At 45.1% G+C, this 16,252-nt stretch overlaps 1 protein-coding gene across 3 annotated transcripts; it reads right to left on the minus strand.

The window, feature by feature from the left end:
- Positions 1–5,914: 5,914 nt before the first annotated feature.
- Positions 5,915–14,931, minus strand: TMEM100 (transmembrane protein 100). 3 transcript variants are annotated; one of them, XM_008167546.4, is made up of 3 exons: positions 14,302–14,931; positions 11,565–11,762; positions 5,915–7,217 (listed from the first exon to the last, which is right to left on the minus strand). In XM_008167546.4, exon 3 carries the CDS (start codon positions 7,149–7,151, stop codon positions 6,747–6,749), a length of 405 nt encoding a protein of 134 aa, XP_008165768.1. In that variant the 5' UTR covers positions 7,152–7,217; positions 11,565–11,762; positions 14,302–14,931; the 3' UTR covers positions 5,915–6,746. The 3 variants fall into 3 exon arrangements, with proteins under 3 accessions (XP_008165768.1, XP_005282858.1, XP_005282857.1); XM_005282801.5 differs by lacking the exon at positions 11,565–11,762 and having other exon boundaries at positions 14,485–14,929; XM_005282800.5 differs by lacking the exon at positions 11,565–11,762 and having other exon boundaries at positions 14,302–14,928.
- Between the last annotated feature and the right edge of the window lie 1,321 nt (positions 14,932–16,252).

A 16,252-nucleotide genomic window follows, 5' to 3' on the forward strand; every position in this document is an offset into this window, starting at 1 on the left:
TCTATCAAGTATGGGTTGTAATCCTAGGCATTGACTCCATGGGTGCTCTGGGGCTGGAGCACCCACGGGGAAAAATTGGTGGGTGCTGAGCACCCACAGGCAGCTCCCCGCCCCAGCTCGCCTCCGCTCCACCTCCTCCCCTGAGCGCGCTGCTTCTCCCGCTAGCTGCCAGCTCTTCTCGCCGCAAAACAGCTGTTTCGTGATGGCAAGCACTGGGAGGGAGTGGGGAGCAGGGGGAATGCCCTGCTGACCCCAGCATGGGATCCTCTGTTTTATAACATGGCTGTTAGGATGAAGAAACGGTGAGCTGAGCCGCAGCCATGTGCTTGCAATGGCTTTTGCAGTAGTGCCGTCCGAGACCTGGACGAACATGGTGTGCTCGGGGAAGAGGCGGGGCTGGGTCGGGGATTTGGGGAAGGAGTCCAATAGGGGCAGGGAGGGGGTGGAGTTGGGGCAGGGACTTTGGGGAAGAGATTGGAATGGGGGCAGGGCATGGGTGGAGGCGGGGTGGGCCAGAGGGGCACAAGCACTCACCGGCGCCGGGAAAAGTTGGCGCCTATGGCTGTAATTGTTTAATTATACCCTGTAGGGGTTCCAGTATGAGATAGTAGGTGACAACTAGGGGTGTGTGGCTGGAGGGGAGTTTTATTTCCATATTGAAACAAGTTCTCTCGGGCTATTCGGGTGGCCCATTCTATGATGTGATCTACTTTTCTGGTGGAGTGTCCTTGGTTGGTGAAGGTGGTTTTGTGTATTAAAGTGTATGTCCTGGACTTTCTCCTCAGAGCATATTCTACGGTATCGGACTGCCTGGCTATAGATAACAGATTTATTGGTGTGTTTGGGGTAGTCACTGGATCTGTAAAGGGAGGGGTGGTGATCCATAGATTTCTTGTATATAGTCCTCTGTAAGGTTCCATTGCTGAAGCTGATTGTGGTGGCCAGGAAGTTGATGCTACTGTGGGAATGCTCTAGAGAGAGTTTAATAGATGGTGGTGGTTGCTGAAGTTGTGGTGGAAATCTGAGGTAGTTTAAGTCACCTGTCCAGCAGATGAAAATATCATTGATGTATCTCAGGTATATCATTCATTTCATGGTGCATTTGTCCACATTCAGGGATGTGATTGATTAATTTTTGCCAATATAGCTATACCTGTAAAACCCTAGTGTGGATGCCGTTAAACTAGAATAAAGCAATCTTATACCAGTGTAGTTTATTTCAGCTCCCAAACCGGAATAAGCTATGGTATTATAAGCACTTTTATGCCAGGGTAACGGCATCCAAATAGGGGGGTTGTGCTGCTTTATTTATGGCAACACCGTTAGAGTGGCAAAGTCCTAAGATAACAAATCACCTGGCGACTCCAGGCGTTGTGTACACTAGCAATACAGGGTGTAGTTACAGACACAATTTCCTGTACTTGGATTTTTACATTATTATTTAAGATCCCCATAGTGTTTGCCTGGTGCACCAGAGCAATTCCCCATTAGATAATTTTCTATCTGTGTGAAGGCAACTTTTTTCTTGTGTGATGCTGCCAGAGCTTTCAGGAAGGGAGAGACAAGCAGTTGAGACAATAAAATTTGCATTAACTCCAACACAACCTCACCCAAAACTGAAGTAGCATCTGTTGCATTCAACGTCTTTTCATACAAGAAGGGAAGGCATTTTATCTAGAAGCTAATGTTGATCTCCGAAGGGGGCTGCACCCTGAGTTCTGGATTTCTAATGAAAAATGCCAAGTGGAATTCAGTGGAAATTGTTGCGTTTCAAATGGTTTTGATGCAAAACCATGGGGACTGCATGACTTTGGCATGACACCATACATCAAATCCTGATTAGCTCAAAGGGCTCATGGACCTCAGCACTGTTTCTGTCACACATAGGCTGCGTTTTGTGTTTGCACCTTCCTGGTTTGTAGGGGTTCACTTATTACAGATTTGGTTTCGTCACAGAAGTTCAGCTCTACTTGAATGTGGTATCCTCATTTTCTGGTATAGTGAAAGTAATAACACCACCACTGTGGCCTTCCCTAGCCCTTGCCACAGAGGGCCCTCACAGCCCTTTCAACAGCATCAGTTATTCAAGTATTGCAACTTGTGATGGGTAGGTATCATCTCCATTTTACAGATGGGTTGCAAGCATAGAGGGAGGCTGAGGACAAGCTTTTCAAAAGTGGTCACACGCTTGTGTGCCTCTATCTTTGGGTGTGCAACGTGTGTTACCGACATATGCCTCAAACTGCCCCAAAACTGAGGCACCCAAAACCAACAGCCACTTTTTGGCAAAGGGTGCACTAATCTCTAGGCCAAATACATACAGTGCATCCGTGATAAAACAGGGACCAGAACCTAGAACTTCCAGGCAATGGCAGGAGTCCTCGGACCAATCCCCTGATAAACTCTGTCTCGCTTCTGAATGGGACCAGACTAAGGGGCTTGTTTTTCCAGGGTACTATCATTTTGCTTGCCCAAAGTAAGGAGAAATAGGGAAGAAACCTTTCCCTGTAATCATGCTACAGAGCATTAGATCCACTTCCTCTCACCAGATAACGCTATGTACCTTCTCACACTGCCTGGGCGATTGCTGAGTTCTGCTGTCCACCATTGTCTCCCAAAAGGCTAAGGTCTAACTGCCCCTCTTAGTAGCAATGCAGACACTGGCTCAAGCAGCCTGCTCCCGCCCTGCAGGTGCAGATCTCCCATTGACATCAGTGGGAATTACTCACACGGGAGAGAATAGAATAGGCAGTAGAGGTTTGCCAGGCTGATCACACAGGAAAATTCTGCCTCTGTATAAACTCCTATGGTCAAAATGTGCCCTCACTTACCCCCATCCATTTAAACACCATTGAATTTGGCCTTTTATGGTCTCGGGTCCTAGCCTAGTTTGCATTTCTAATTTGCTTTCATCCCCTGTGTGCCGCATGCAAGCTCACTCGTTGATACAGTAGTGTCTCCAAGAGAGCATCTATACCTTGAAAGAACTCTGCTGCGGAGGGTGAGAGGCCTGGGTCTCTTCACGCACCAGTTCTATAACTGCGCTTTGCCAGATTTCACTTAAGAAGCTGCTGAGTTACCCTAGTGACCCAGACTCCAGATGAAGCCATTCCCTTCACTGCCATCCACAAAACTCCACTTTCAAAAAAGGGGCAGAAAAATGATTTTCTTTCCCAGGACACCCACTTGGCAGGCCTATTAGAGCGGTGTTTGACCAGGCCCCCCCAGCTGCGCTGATGTCAAATCACTTTTCTCATTTTTAACCAGGAAAGACACTTCTTGAATGCACCTGTTCAGTTATTTAGCATGCTCTGTGTTTCCTGTTAATTGTCACTCATGCAAAGGCTTTATATTGTAAGGGGACACCCTAATATTTTTTAATGACCTTAAGCAAAGTGATTGACATTGGACACCCAGTGTCAGATGTTCTGGTGACGCAACATGTTCTCCCAGTAGCAGGAAAGCTTCCTGCCGTGATTAAGTTGGTGCTATGAAAGTGCTAAAATGTGTTGTCAGCTTTCCTCTGATGCAAGCAGTTTTATTATCGTGTCAAGTAACCACGGAGTGTAGCAACGCAAATACTGACTCCAAACATCCCCTCCCACATGTAGAGCCTGCTCTATTTAAAACACAACGTGCGCTTCACAAGTCCCCAGATAAATTAGGGAGTTTAGAAGCATAAGCCCTGCTGGGGAGGAGGGGAAGAAAGCACTCAAGCCACAGTGCCTGGGTGGTATCAAGCCACGATCACTCCCAGGCCAGAGAGTGCCTGGGGAGGGATTCCCCTTACTGCACCTGTTCAACAGGTGTAGTCAGTGCTCCCATCTATGAAGCCATCCTGGCATGCAGGGAGATGAGGGTATGTGGGAAGAAATGGGATCATGCCAGGCCCTTGTGCAGATGCATTCGAGGGGGAAAGGCCTACCTACGAACTCGCTCCTCTTTAGCAAGTAGATTGAGGCACTTGTTCAGTTACAGCCCAATGACTTTAATGGGATTTTAGCCCATTATGTTGGTTACAGTGACCAGGGGCTGGGTGAGAAGGGTGGTCACCCTGGCCTCCAATGCCATTCTGTTGTGCTGCTTGGCTGCTGTCAGGCAGGGAGAGGGCACTAAAAACATTTTCCACCCTGGCCTTCAAAACACCTAGGGCCATCCCTGGTAGTGCCTCTCACCCTGTCGTTTCCCCTTCCCAATGTTTGCCTTTGTCTTGACCAACACTCCAGTCCTAGCTGACTTCTGGTTGTCATTTTCAAGCCCATTTCAGCCACTTGGGTCTCACAAAAAAATGAAAATTCTGCCCATTGAACTGTAAGTGCCTGATACTGCAACCTGTCTTTCAGGCAAACAGATCTGCCATTAGCTTCAAGAGAAGACGTGGATCAGGGCTCTCGCTTTGGTCCTAGATGGAAAGTCATCTGCATTTATCTTTCATGCTATCACTTGAAAATGTTTCATTTTGCTTTCCTTCTGGATCAACCCACCCAATTAACCAATGGAGCAAGACAACCTTGGAAGATAAAGCATTTCAGAGCACAGAGCTGTGCCAGTGGGACAAATGCACCAGAAATGGTCTGTGTTCCACCCAGTTTTGAACAGAAAATGATTTTGTGTAACCTGAGCCTGTAGTTGATGGCAGATCTTGCCAGTTATCGGTGATTAAGTTGCCAGTGTTTGCCTGCCATGAATAATGACCAAAAAATTGTTTGCAAGGCTACAGCCTGTAAAAATATTCTATTAACTCAGAAGGGAACAGCGTGCCAAATAAAAACCGACTGCAGAGTCTTTACTTACTGCTGTAAAAACAGTGTAGTCTTCAGTTACAAGCCTGTTTTGCTTCAGTCTTTTCAGTGGTGCAAGCTGCTTTTTAAAAGCAGTAGATTGCATTTGATCTCCTTTCTTGCAAAGGCCTTGGATCTCTAGATGAACAGTTAAGGTTAGAGGGCTGACCAAAGGGACTGTGTAAAAATGGCACCTTCTTAGTCCACAAATCTGCTTGCTGTGTGTAGTCAGTCAAATCTTTGTTTTTCCTCATTTTTGAAGGCATTTAAGCTCGTGCGTAAGTCCAACCCTATTCAGGACAGCATTTAAATGGGTGCTTAAATGCAATACTGAATGGGGGTGCTTTCCTAAATGAGGGCCCTACCCTAACTCTACTAGATGTTGTCCATACAACTATAAAATATACATATGTCCATACAACATCTTTTCCCCCCTCTACATCCACACGCATCTGGAGAATGCAAGATAATGTGAAAGGGTATTTTGTTTTAATTCTGAGCTCCACTGCATAGTATTAGGGGCTGTGCCTCTCAGACAGAGTCCGGGCAGGATTGAGTGACGCTCCTGTTATGGACAGCCAGTTGGAACCAGACACCGAATAAAGCAGTGCTCTTGCAAGCACCTTAAGCACTGAGTGACCATAGAATACCACACATCGTACAAACAGTCCCAGGTGCAGTGCTTGCTAGTGGGAGTAGATCCAATGACACCAATGGATCTACTTGTGGTGCTGACCACTACAGCTGGTATTGAGTATCTGCAGGATTGCGCCCTACGTATCAAAACAGAGTGGTAATTATGAGGCTGATCCCGCATATATTTATGTACATGAGTAACATGTGAGTAACCCCATCGACGTCATAGTACAAACACTATTGCTGACATGCATAAGTCTTCGTAGGACTGAGCCTTATAATTTTGATGTAGCTCCATCTTTCCTGAAGACGTAAATAAGGAAAACTCCTCAGATCACGCATAGGCTTTGTAAGTATAGACGAGACGGGCAGTCTGTGTTCAAAATTATTAGCACAACTATTGCTCTACAAAGGGATGCTGGGAAAAGAAGATCGTGACGCTCTGGGATGGAAGCTGAAAGGACAAGCTGTCCTGATCACAATGAAAAATGCCAGACTTTCTAACGCTCTAGCAGCACTGAATGTTTATTATTTTAAATGAAATGTACATTTTAAATCTTTTTTTTTTTATCAAAATCAAAAGTGCTAAATCTGACCACTTTAATTTACAAAAAACTCACTTTTTTTTAAGCTATACTCATACCTCGTTATTTATGTTGGACAAATATAATTACAGATAGCTACCTACCTCTATTCAATAGTAAAACAAGTTTAATATTACTGTTTTTTTTTGTTTTTTTTAAAAGTACCACTGATAACTCATAGGAACAAACCCAAATGACCTGCCATCCTCACATCAGCTTACTGAGCAATCACAGTTGTTTTTTTCATGTTTGTTTGTTTTTCCCTAGAACAACGTAAGTCAAAGGCAATCTAGCCACATGGGGTTGTTGTTTTTTTTTTGTCATCTGTTCAAATGCTACAACTCCTCCCTTGGTCAGACCTCACAGTGCGTAATATTTTTAAGCAGGTTTCTGGCACATCAGATCGGGTTAAGTTATTTTCTTGTTTGTTAACCGGGCTCCCTTTCCAATAGTATCTGAGTGTTGACTAATTCTCTCGACTGCAGTTATGACAAATTTTTGTTTTCTGTGAAGGGAAAAAAAAAATCCACCTTTTTTCCCCCTCTGTCTTGGAAGAAATAGCACTTTTTGTAAGTCTGTGAAAAGACAGATACTAACAATTCCAAAGATGCTCCTAGAGTCTCTCAATCCAACCCATTTTCATTCCAATCCAGTCAAAAACCTTCTGCGGTCTGACTTATCAATAAATAGTCAAATTGACTTACAAGGGAGCTCTCTTCTGTTCGACGTTTTCCTGGTAGTCTCTCTAACCAAACAAGCTTCTCTGATTTGCCACAAGCGCTGTCTGACTCTCCCGCCTTTTGGCTTTCTTGTGCTGTTGCCTGATTTTCCAGCACAAGGCGCTAGAAGCCAGCAAGAGGAGTCCAGATGACAAGAGGACCAGTCCAAACACGGAGATGATTGAGCCGTGGGAATTGAAACTGTACGCCACGGCGGTGACCACCACTCCAGCTATAAGAATGACCACGCCAAAGGGGATAGTGCAACGGTAACAGGACAGCTCCGCTCCTCCGGTTGCTGCAGTGAGCTGGCACTCACTGACCAAAGGGACAGTGGTTACCACACAGTCATTGTTATTTCTCTTCTCCATCGTTACAGGTTCAGGATGCTTTGGAGCTCCCAGAATCTCTTTAATGGGCTCGTCGGTCATCTTGTGCTTCTGAACTTTCTAGGCAAATTCTTAGGCTTGACCAGGTTCTGCTGAATATGCCTTATGCTGTGGAAAGAAGATGCAAGCATTCAGCTGACAAGTCTTTAACCATTACGCACATTTATGGTACACAGAAAGGTCCCAGTTGTGCTAGATGCTGCACAAACATAGCATCTTTGATCCTGCAAAGATTTATGTCTGGGCTTAACTTTCAGCAGGTGAGTATTTCCTCTCGACTGCAGTAGACCGGAGTCGATTTTAAATGGGGGCTACTCCCAGGCCTGAAGTTAAACACATGCATAAGTCTTTGAAGGAACTGAGCCACAGAGCTAGACAAACGCTTGCCCTGAAGGGTCTTGGGCCAAATCTTGTCAGCTCTATCTGTACAACCTAGTCAATGAGCTGGTGCAAAATAGGTGCGACTTCTTAGACCTCAGTGGGATTGCACCTGCTTATGTTATGGAATTTGGCACAGTGAGTTTGCTGGTGTGAGAGACCAGAATTTGGCTAGTCTCTTCACATTTTTAATATATAGGCATTGCTGATCACCACGGCATCTACATTTAGGCCCCGATCCTGGAAAGACTCAAGCACCCATTTAACTCTAAGCTTCTGAATAGTTCCACTGAGTTCAATGAGGCTAGTCACCTACTTAAGTTAGGTACATTAGTAAGTCTTGAAGGCTTGGGGGCTTTAAAAGAAGGGGGAGGATCTGATGCATTTTCCCCCAAAGTACATAAAGCATCTAGGCAGTTTAAAATAAAAATATAAACTAGCAAACAGTAAGATAACAGCTTGATCCTGGGAGATTGAGTTTTTTATTTTTATAACAATTATCTGGTCTTCCTTCTATTATTTTATTTATACATATAAATAAAACCAGGAAGCTTTTTACCATAATAAGTCTGATCTTTATTAATTGTTTATAAGTTATTAGATTCCACATCCTTTGTACTTTTCTTGCATCTTTCTTCTCAATACATAAATAGCACCTCACTGACTCTAGCTCAACGGATATCACCCGTCAGTAGGGAATATGTCAAATAAGCAATACTACGTATTTATTTAGTTTCATAACACAGTGTTGCAACTTCCATAACTGTATTTAACTTGCATTCCTCCTGAGAGACTGCATGTGTCTTGGTTCTCGGAATCATTTTATTACAGCTTCTTTGAAAGCAAATCATGACAAGCATACAAAAGGGCCAGATTCTGCCCCTTTTACTCACACTGAGTAATAACTGAGTTGCCCCATTGAGCTAAGTAAGACTTTGCAGAATCAGGGCCTAGATGCAGACAGGAAGTCAGTAAACAGTGATACTATCCATCAATTTTTAATGGGAATTGGCCATCCAAATCCCCAGGCGACACTGAAAATCTCAACCTAAATACATCTACAGTATAAACGCACAGTTTTGATCAAACCTATTTTGACGGTTCTAATATCGATTTCAATTCCCAGCCTTGGGTTGGAAGATGAGTTTGAAGCTGTCCATGTAATGAATGACTAGTTCAGAGAATAAACCTCTCATTCAATAGGTCAAATATTTTACTTTTTGGTTTTTTAAATGAACAAAGGTTACTTCTTTCTTTTAGGCTCTGCCACTGACGACAAGTAGAACTGCTTGTGTGAGTAACATTAAGTGGATGTGTAAACTGGTGCATTCTCAGGGCATTACAAATATTTAAACGCATCTGGGATTTTCAAAAGAAAATAAGGGAATTAGGTGACCAAATGGGATTTGAGCACCTAACTCCTACAGGCTCAGTTGAAAATCCTGGGCTGTGGGCTCTCTTTTATCTGCATGAGACCTAGCACAACAAGGCTCTCATCTCATCCTTGTTCAGGGTTCCTAGACACCACGGCTATGCAGTAATGTGCAAGGTGACTAGCGCAGTGGAATTCAAGTGCTGGGAAATACCAACGGCTGCTTTATTTTAAACTATTCCAACTCTCCCCTTTCATCCAGACTCTCCCAACACCCCAGCCCCCAAATCTCTGCTTGTTTTGTAGATTTGACAGCTCACATTTCTCACCCACTGAGGCTGGGTCTGTCCCCTATTGGCATTGAACCATAAGCTGTCTCTCAAGTTTGAAAACTCCAGCCTAAAGCTCTTAAACTGCCCAATTGACCACTACGGCAATCCTTAATGGGACACGGTCAGCTTGCCTGCAACTTAGCACACTTTGGCTGCGTCTACACTTGCAGCAAAGGGGTGTGATTCCCAGCAAAGGGGTGTGATTCCCAGCTCCCGTAGACACACTCACGTTAGCTCTCATTGAGCAAGTGCGCCAAAAACAGTAGCATGGGCAGCAGCGAGGCTGGCAGCCTCCCAGTGACAAACCTGCCTGGACCCCACGGCTATGCACGTGAGGCTGCCGCTCGCTGTTGATCATGCTACTACGGCTACATACTATTCAGAGTGCACTAGCTCGAAGGGAGCTAGCACATATATATATATATCACACCCCCACATCACAATCACACCCGCAGCTTCAAGTACAGAAGTAGCCTTAGAGGACTCCAGAGATTGCGATAAATCTGGAGTTAAAGTGTGCTCCAATTAATAATGAATTGCATTGCATATACGCAGGCATTTTCAGACTGTAAATACCCTGGGTACACATGCCCCTTCTTCGTTTAATGAACATATAGTTTCGGACCCTACACCTGTCCCTGTGCGCCCCCTGCCAATTTTGGTGGGTTAACAATCAGATTCGCCTGTTTCGATTACAGTGTGTTTTCTTTCTTGAGACCATGTGGCAAAACTTTACACGCACACCCTTCTGCCCTGCAGTGAGCACGGCTTGGGCTGATCCCCATTGACATCCATGGACCTCCACACAGTCTTCCTGACCAGTCAGGTGCATCTGACTAGACAACATCTGGGACGGTCAAAGGAGGCCATCGGAGTTCAGTGCGCACATCCAATTTGCTTGGAAGGACAAGCTGAAGGAATGGAGAAACACCCACTTTTCCCTTGAATCTTGCTGTTATAATTCTCCGAGGTAAGGGGTTCTCAAACTGGGGGTCAGGACCGCTCAGGGGGTTGCAAGCTGTCAACCTCCACCCGAAACCCCGCTTTGCCTCCAGCATTTATAATGGTGTTAAATATATTAAAAAGAGTTTTTAATTTATAAGGGGAGGGGGTCGCACTCAGCGGCTTACTATGTGAAAGGGGTCACCAGTACAAAAGTTTGAGAACCACTGTCATAGGTGTTACTAAAAATTGCCAGCAAAAAGTCCTGGGTCTGATCCTCTGTTGCTCTACTCTGTGAGCCGTGACTTACATCAGTGTAAAGACGTGAAATGCTACTGAGTCAGACTGGTGCCAATGTATATTCAACATGTACCCTTGTAAGTCACTACAGGAGGAGCGGGGCAATGGAGAACACCACTCAGAATGCTGGTTTTTAGCTTTGCTAGTGGGTCAAAACCTGTGTGTTATTTTAACGCCATTTCTGTCATCTTAAACTTCCCAGACATTATAAAAAGACATTATTTACCACATCTCCCACAATAATGATTTAGCACATTTGGACTTCCAATTCACTTCAACAGGCTTTTGGATCAGGCCCATAATAAATTTGTTTATTTTCCAAAACATTCATTGTACCTCACCTTTAAATGCCTGTTGCTGACTACCTAGCGTCCCTGTCCCTCTGCTTCCGTCAGTCTGTTATGTACATTCCTAATAAGCATTGTATCACCCTGGTGCATAGTTTCAAACGTCACAAAGTTAGGACAAATATATGCATACTAAAAATATTATGGGAAGAAGCTAACTTGCCTGCCCAGTAAGCAATCTCTGTGTCAAACAACAAAAATGAACAATATGAAACATAAAATCCTCCTTAAAAAGTACCAAAATCACCTACAGCCTGACCCTGACCCCAGCCAACTCTTTGGCAAAACTCCCATTTGACTTCAAAGGGGCAGGATACATCTCTACATTAGAGTATAAGTGCACAGATATTCATTTACAAAAATATGCTAAGCCACCTTGAGTTACTGGAAGAGAAATAAATAAACGGTTCCAAATGCATGTAGTAAACATACACACTCCTGGAAAAGCAAGGGCCAGTTCCTCAGCCCGTGTAAACTGATGAAGATCAAGTGAAGTCAATCCTGATTGACGTCACCTGGGCAACACACCCCGGGTTATAAAGTAGGAACGTCTAGGAAGGGCACACTAACAGCACCGACAGAATTGTGCCATTTAGTTTGCTTTTAGTGAATACACGTTTCTTTGTATTCAGTTTTTTTCCAAGCAGCTATTTTTACTTGGGCAAAGGTGTTACAGTAGTTATTCTATAGGTAAATCTATAGAAGGGGTAGAGGAATATTTTACTTTAGTAAGATGAGATTTACTTAAAAGAGCTGAAAACAATATCCAGCTGTGTGCACCTACCATGTCCATCTGAAATCCATCACAGCAAATCACTTGGTAAGTGGCTGGGATGGGGGGCAGGGGAGTTGGTTTTAAAAAAAGCCTCCTCTGTCAATTTGAGGCAAAGTCAGGCAGCAGAAAGAGCAGCTCCGGGCTTTGAGGTGTTAGTTGTTGCTGGATTATGGATTGGACGCGATATGGCTCTAGCATGGAGGTTTCCTACAAGAAAAGAGTTTGGGTAAAATCAGCCCTTCAAAACAAGGCTCCTGCAAGGAAATAAGGGTCTGCTCTACACTGGCTTCTGAACAGGCTGGGGGACTTTCTACCTCCCTCCCTCTGCTCTTTAGTGCCGATTTCCTTGGCGGCAGCAGCCTCTTGCTTTTGACCTGGTGTTTTTCCTCTGACAGCATGCCGCCTTCATCGACGAGCATTGGAACCCAGGACAGCCTCCTCCATTAACGCATCCGGCCAAAGAGCTCGAGGGGAGATGGAGTGGAATCTTATTTGGCTGAATCTCTACTGCCCATTGTAACCCTTAACCCCTCATCCTCAGGAGATGTGGGTTCTAGGCTCAGCTTTTCTGCGGGGTGACCTTGGGTATGTCACTTCACCGCTCAGTGCCTCAGTTTCCCTACATGTAAACTGTGGATAATGATACTGACCTCCCTTTGTAAAGATCTACTGATAGTGCCCTGCTCTTATATACCTTTATTACACTGAAAACGTCCCTTTTATCCAGTCGAACTGAAGCCTGTGTCCCAGTCTGATCAACACTGTTCCATTGTATTTAATATCAGGCTGTCATTTTCTTTTTGGAATTTTGTAAATAAGATTTCTAAAGGCTCAGACCCTGAGCCAGGGTTAGGCAGAACCTGCAGCAGTTCAGGGGGACAGTTTTGAGAGAGGCAGAGTGATAGAAAGTGTTATCAACGGCAGTAACAGCTGTGAGATTACCAGGCAGCTGGGTTACCTCACGAAACAGCAAAGATTTATGTTCCTAGGCTTATTCACCATTGCTTTTCTATGTGGGTGAGAAGGTAGTAAATTGTTAGGATCATTTTAACTCTGCAGCGGGGCCTTATTGAAGGCAATAAGTATATGGAATAATAAAACTGAAGTGGTTTTTAAATATCCCACAAATGCAAGTGTGCATTTACACAAATAACTTGTTATTCTCCAGATCCTCAAGGTAATACGCCCATGAATACAGTATCTGAAATACATTTAGCTGATCACTGACATAAGCTAATAAGATCTCCTTTCTTATCCTCTTGAATGAGTTGTTGTGCCTGATGCCTAACAAAGTTACCAGCTGAACGTTAGATAAATGTTTCATAGGGGGGAAAAGTAACTAGTTATAGCATAGTCCTGTTGCAGGAAAAAGAAGGGAATATTCTGAATTGCCTTAAAGTACACAGTTATTTAAAAAAAATGTTTTTGCCATCCACTGTATTCATTTTCTAAGGAAATCTATTCAAAAACCTCTAACTAAGATGTTTGTGCTAAACAAACCATTGTGCCTGCGACATGCTTAGAAATAGATATGCTGGTCTGTGAGTGATCTGCATTTACCCTTGAATATTTTGCAATGCCCCGCCACAAAACTGAATCCACATAGCAAACTTATTTCCCCCCCCCCCAAACAAAGTAGAAATGTGAAAACTCTAAATCAAGTCTCATGTTCAGACTCTGAAAGGTTCCAATGTGATGCTCTCTCAGGAGGTCCGCTCCATGCCAAATACCATTGGAGAAGTGCAAATAGATGGAGTGTGCTAGCTGCCACAGCCTTTGCACCTTTTTGCTTTTTATGCAATAGTGGAGGAAGGTGATAAGACTTTTGCATAGATGTTCTGGGCCTGATTGTTGTCCTGCACCTTCTGTAGTTCTTTGTAGTCACTTTGCACTTGCTCACAGGAGTAAGCCTGTAAGATCAGGATTAAAAAAAGTAGCAGAGGTACATGTAATACACATGCAGGCTGCATCGCAGTGTGGATGGGGGGTGCTGATATTGGTTGCTACACAAAATTCCTGCAGGCAAGAATTACAAAAAGTTGATTGTACTTTTTCATTTCTCAGCCATAATCTTGGGCGGGTGGGGGAAGAATCTGCACTGTATGTGATTTAGCAATTGAAACATTTTCAAGAGGGAGACTTGACAATATGCCATGCACCCTTAAGGTACTGTAAACTAATAACAGTCATGACTATAGTCAAATATAAGAGACGGGGCACGACCAGGCACAAAAAGGTTTACACTTGCTGTCATACACTCCTCTATTAGAGAAAAGAAGCAACGCTCTCCAAGTACAGGAGTGTTGTATGAATTCCTGATACCAACACCTTAAAGTTAAGAAGCAGACTTATATGCACTACACGTTGTACCTTTAGAGGGGAAAGGTCCTATTGAATGTAACAAGGATTAAACCAACAGACATTGAATAGGGTTCTTCAGAAATTACTCTAAACAACTCCAGGATTGATTAGAGAACGAAATCCTTCCTTTGGCTCACTCTCCGCATCCCTTGTTTGACCCACCCTATGCCACGTTACAACAGGTAGACACGTTCTCGGCTAACCGCAGAAGAATGGATCGATCCCACCTCTCCCAAGCGGAGCATGGTCAATTACAGTCGGGCGGACTTTGTTTGTCCCGCTACCCTCCGAACCGTTGTGCCCCAAATCCCTGTGCGCCCCGCACCAGCACAGCGGAGATCTGCAGCCCTCGTGATTCCCTTTAGACCCAGAAAATCCCTCTCACCCTCGCCGCAGCTCTGGGTCCCATTCAGCAAAGCGCACATGCTGGGCGCTCCCTCTCCTCCAGAAACTCGCCCGAGTCAACCGCCGGCTGCTGCAAGCAAGCAAGCCCGCTGCTCGGTCGGTGCCCAGGGGGCTCGAACTTGCCGCTGGGTGCCCGAGCCCAGAGCCTGGGCGCGCCGCTTACCTTCGCCTCGGCCAGAGTGGAACTGGGGCCGCCAGCCGCTTGCACCGCGCACACAGCAGCGAGGGGGACGCACATCGCAGCGCAAGGGAGTGTGAGCAAAGTGCTGAGCCGGGCTGGAAGACCACTAAGGGACCGGGGGAAAGTCGGCGGAAGGGAGCGGGGCTGGGAAGGGCTGAGCCGGTTTGGAGCAGGCGGGCCGGAGTTGGGAAAGCTGCTTGGTTGGTTTCCCTTCTGGCGTCCTTCTCTCCTCTGGGCAGGAGGGGAGCGGCTCAGCCATCCAGCCCCCAGCCTGCCCAAGCCTGAGCAAACCTGCCCCTGCGGAGCTCCCAGACTGGCCCTTGGGTGCTAGGGGAATAGAAATAATAACAACAATACTCCCTCCTCAGGCACCCACCCCACCACGGAACCCTCTGAAATGCACTCAGAGACCATGGTGACGGGCACCGTATATTAACCTAGGTATGACAAGCCTGGGGAAACAGGTGCCTTTTACAGCAGCTCCTGATATCTGACAAATCCAGAGGGTGACACAATCAAATCACACACCCACATGCACACACCCCTTGTATGAAGGTTAATTGAAATGTGGTGTAAGGCCAGTCCGATCCTGCAATGTGCTGCAAGTGGCAGGACTGCCGAGCCCTATAGACTTCAATGGGGCACAGGGGGGTTTGGGGGCAGGGGTCTGCTCAAATGGAGTTCACTGCAGGATCAGTGTCTTATGGCTTTTTAAAGGCTCTGCCGGAGCTCAGTGCGCTTTGAAATCCAGAGGGGCTCCTAACTGGCTGGAAAATAACGTTGGATGGAATGCGGCTTGCATCAGATTGAGAACTATGTTCTTAATGCAATAAAGTTTGAGGGTGTTTCTCAATCTTATATAAAAACATTTAAAATGAATGTCTAGGCTTCAATCGATCAGTTAATATAATATCAAGAATTTAGTTGTTTTTTTAATATTGTGGCTTCCTTTGTTTACCTTAGATATAAGTGGGAAAATTTGCCTTAATTGGTGGGTGAAGGGTCTGTTTGATTTTAGTGGTTAAGTTTACCCACAGCTTACATTTAAAAGGCACTGTTTAGTCAATGCTTGCTAGACCAGCAATGCACCAGATATATTTAATCAGCCTCTGTCACTGAGAATATATATGTACTGTTGACTCCCCTTTCTGAGGTGAAATCCTGATCCCAGTGAAGTCAATGGAAATCTTGCCATTAATTTTTCTGGGCCCAGGATTTTCACCCTCTTCCTGTTGTGTTAATTTCTTCCTGGTGGCGGAGATGCAATCCCTTAAGTTATCCCACCAGGGGTTCTGTCTCATTCCATCAAAGTCAAGCCAGAGGTGTTCTGGAGAATTGCCATTCCTTTATACAAGAAGTCTGCTATTTTCACCTTTTGTCTAGCACTCCTTTCTGATGCTTATGTTTGCAGCACCTTTCATCCGCCCCAAAAGACAGGCCCGCTCCCTCAGAATGGAATCTAATGTAAGTGGAGCTCAGTGTATGAGACCTGGGGTGTATTTCACCCTAATATTTTAGGCCATTGCTTTAATAGCCCTGTATGAATATAGCACAAAGCAATGGTAGCTCTACCTAACCTTGTCACGGGTAGAATGCCTGATGACATGACTGCAGGACAGTCACTGGAGTCCTTGACAGATCGCAGGACCCCTGTCCTCTTCTCCAGATCTCAGGTATTTCATCCTGAAAACTCGTCTCACCCGAGGTGTCCCTCTTTAGCAGGGCTGTCTGGTGTGAGCAAGATTTCCCC

The sequence above is a fragment of the Chrysemys picta genome, chromosome 12 (assembly GCF_011386835.1).
Source record: "Chrysemys picta bellii isolate R12L10 chromosome 12, ASM1138683v2, whole genome shotgun sequence".
NCBI classification, from domain to species: domain Eukaryota; kingdom Metazoa; phylum Chordata; order Testudines; family Emydidae; genus Chrysemys; species Chrysemys picta.

Coding starts and splice junctions, on each gene's coding strand:
- TMEM100 (XM_008167546.4), bottom strand. CDS start 7,151: ATGACCGACGAGCCCATTAAAGAGATTCTGGGAGCTCCAAAGCATCCT.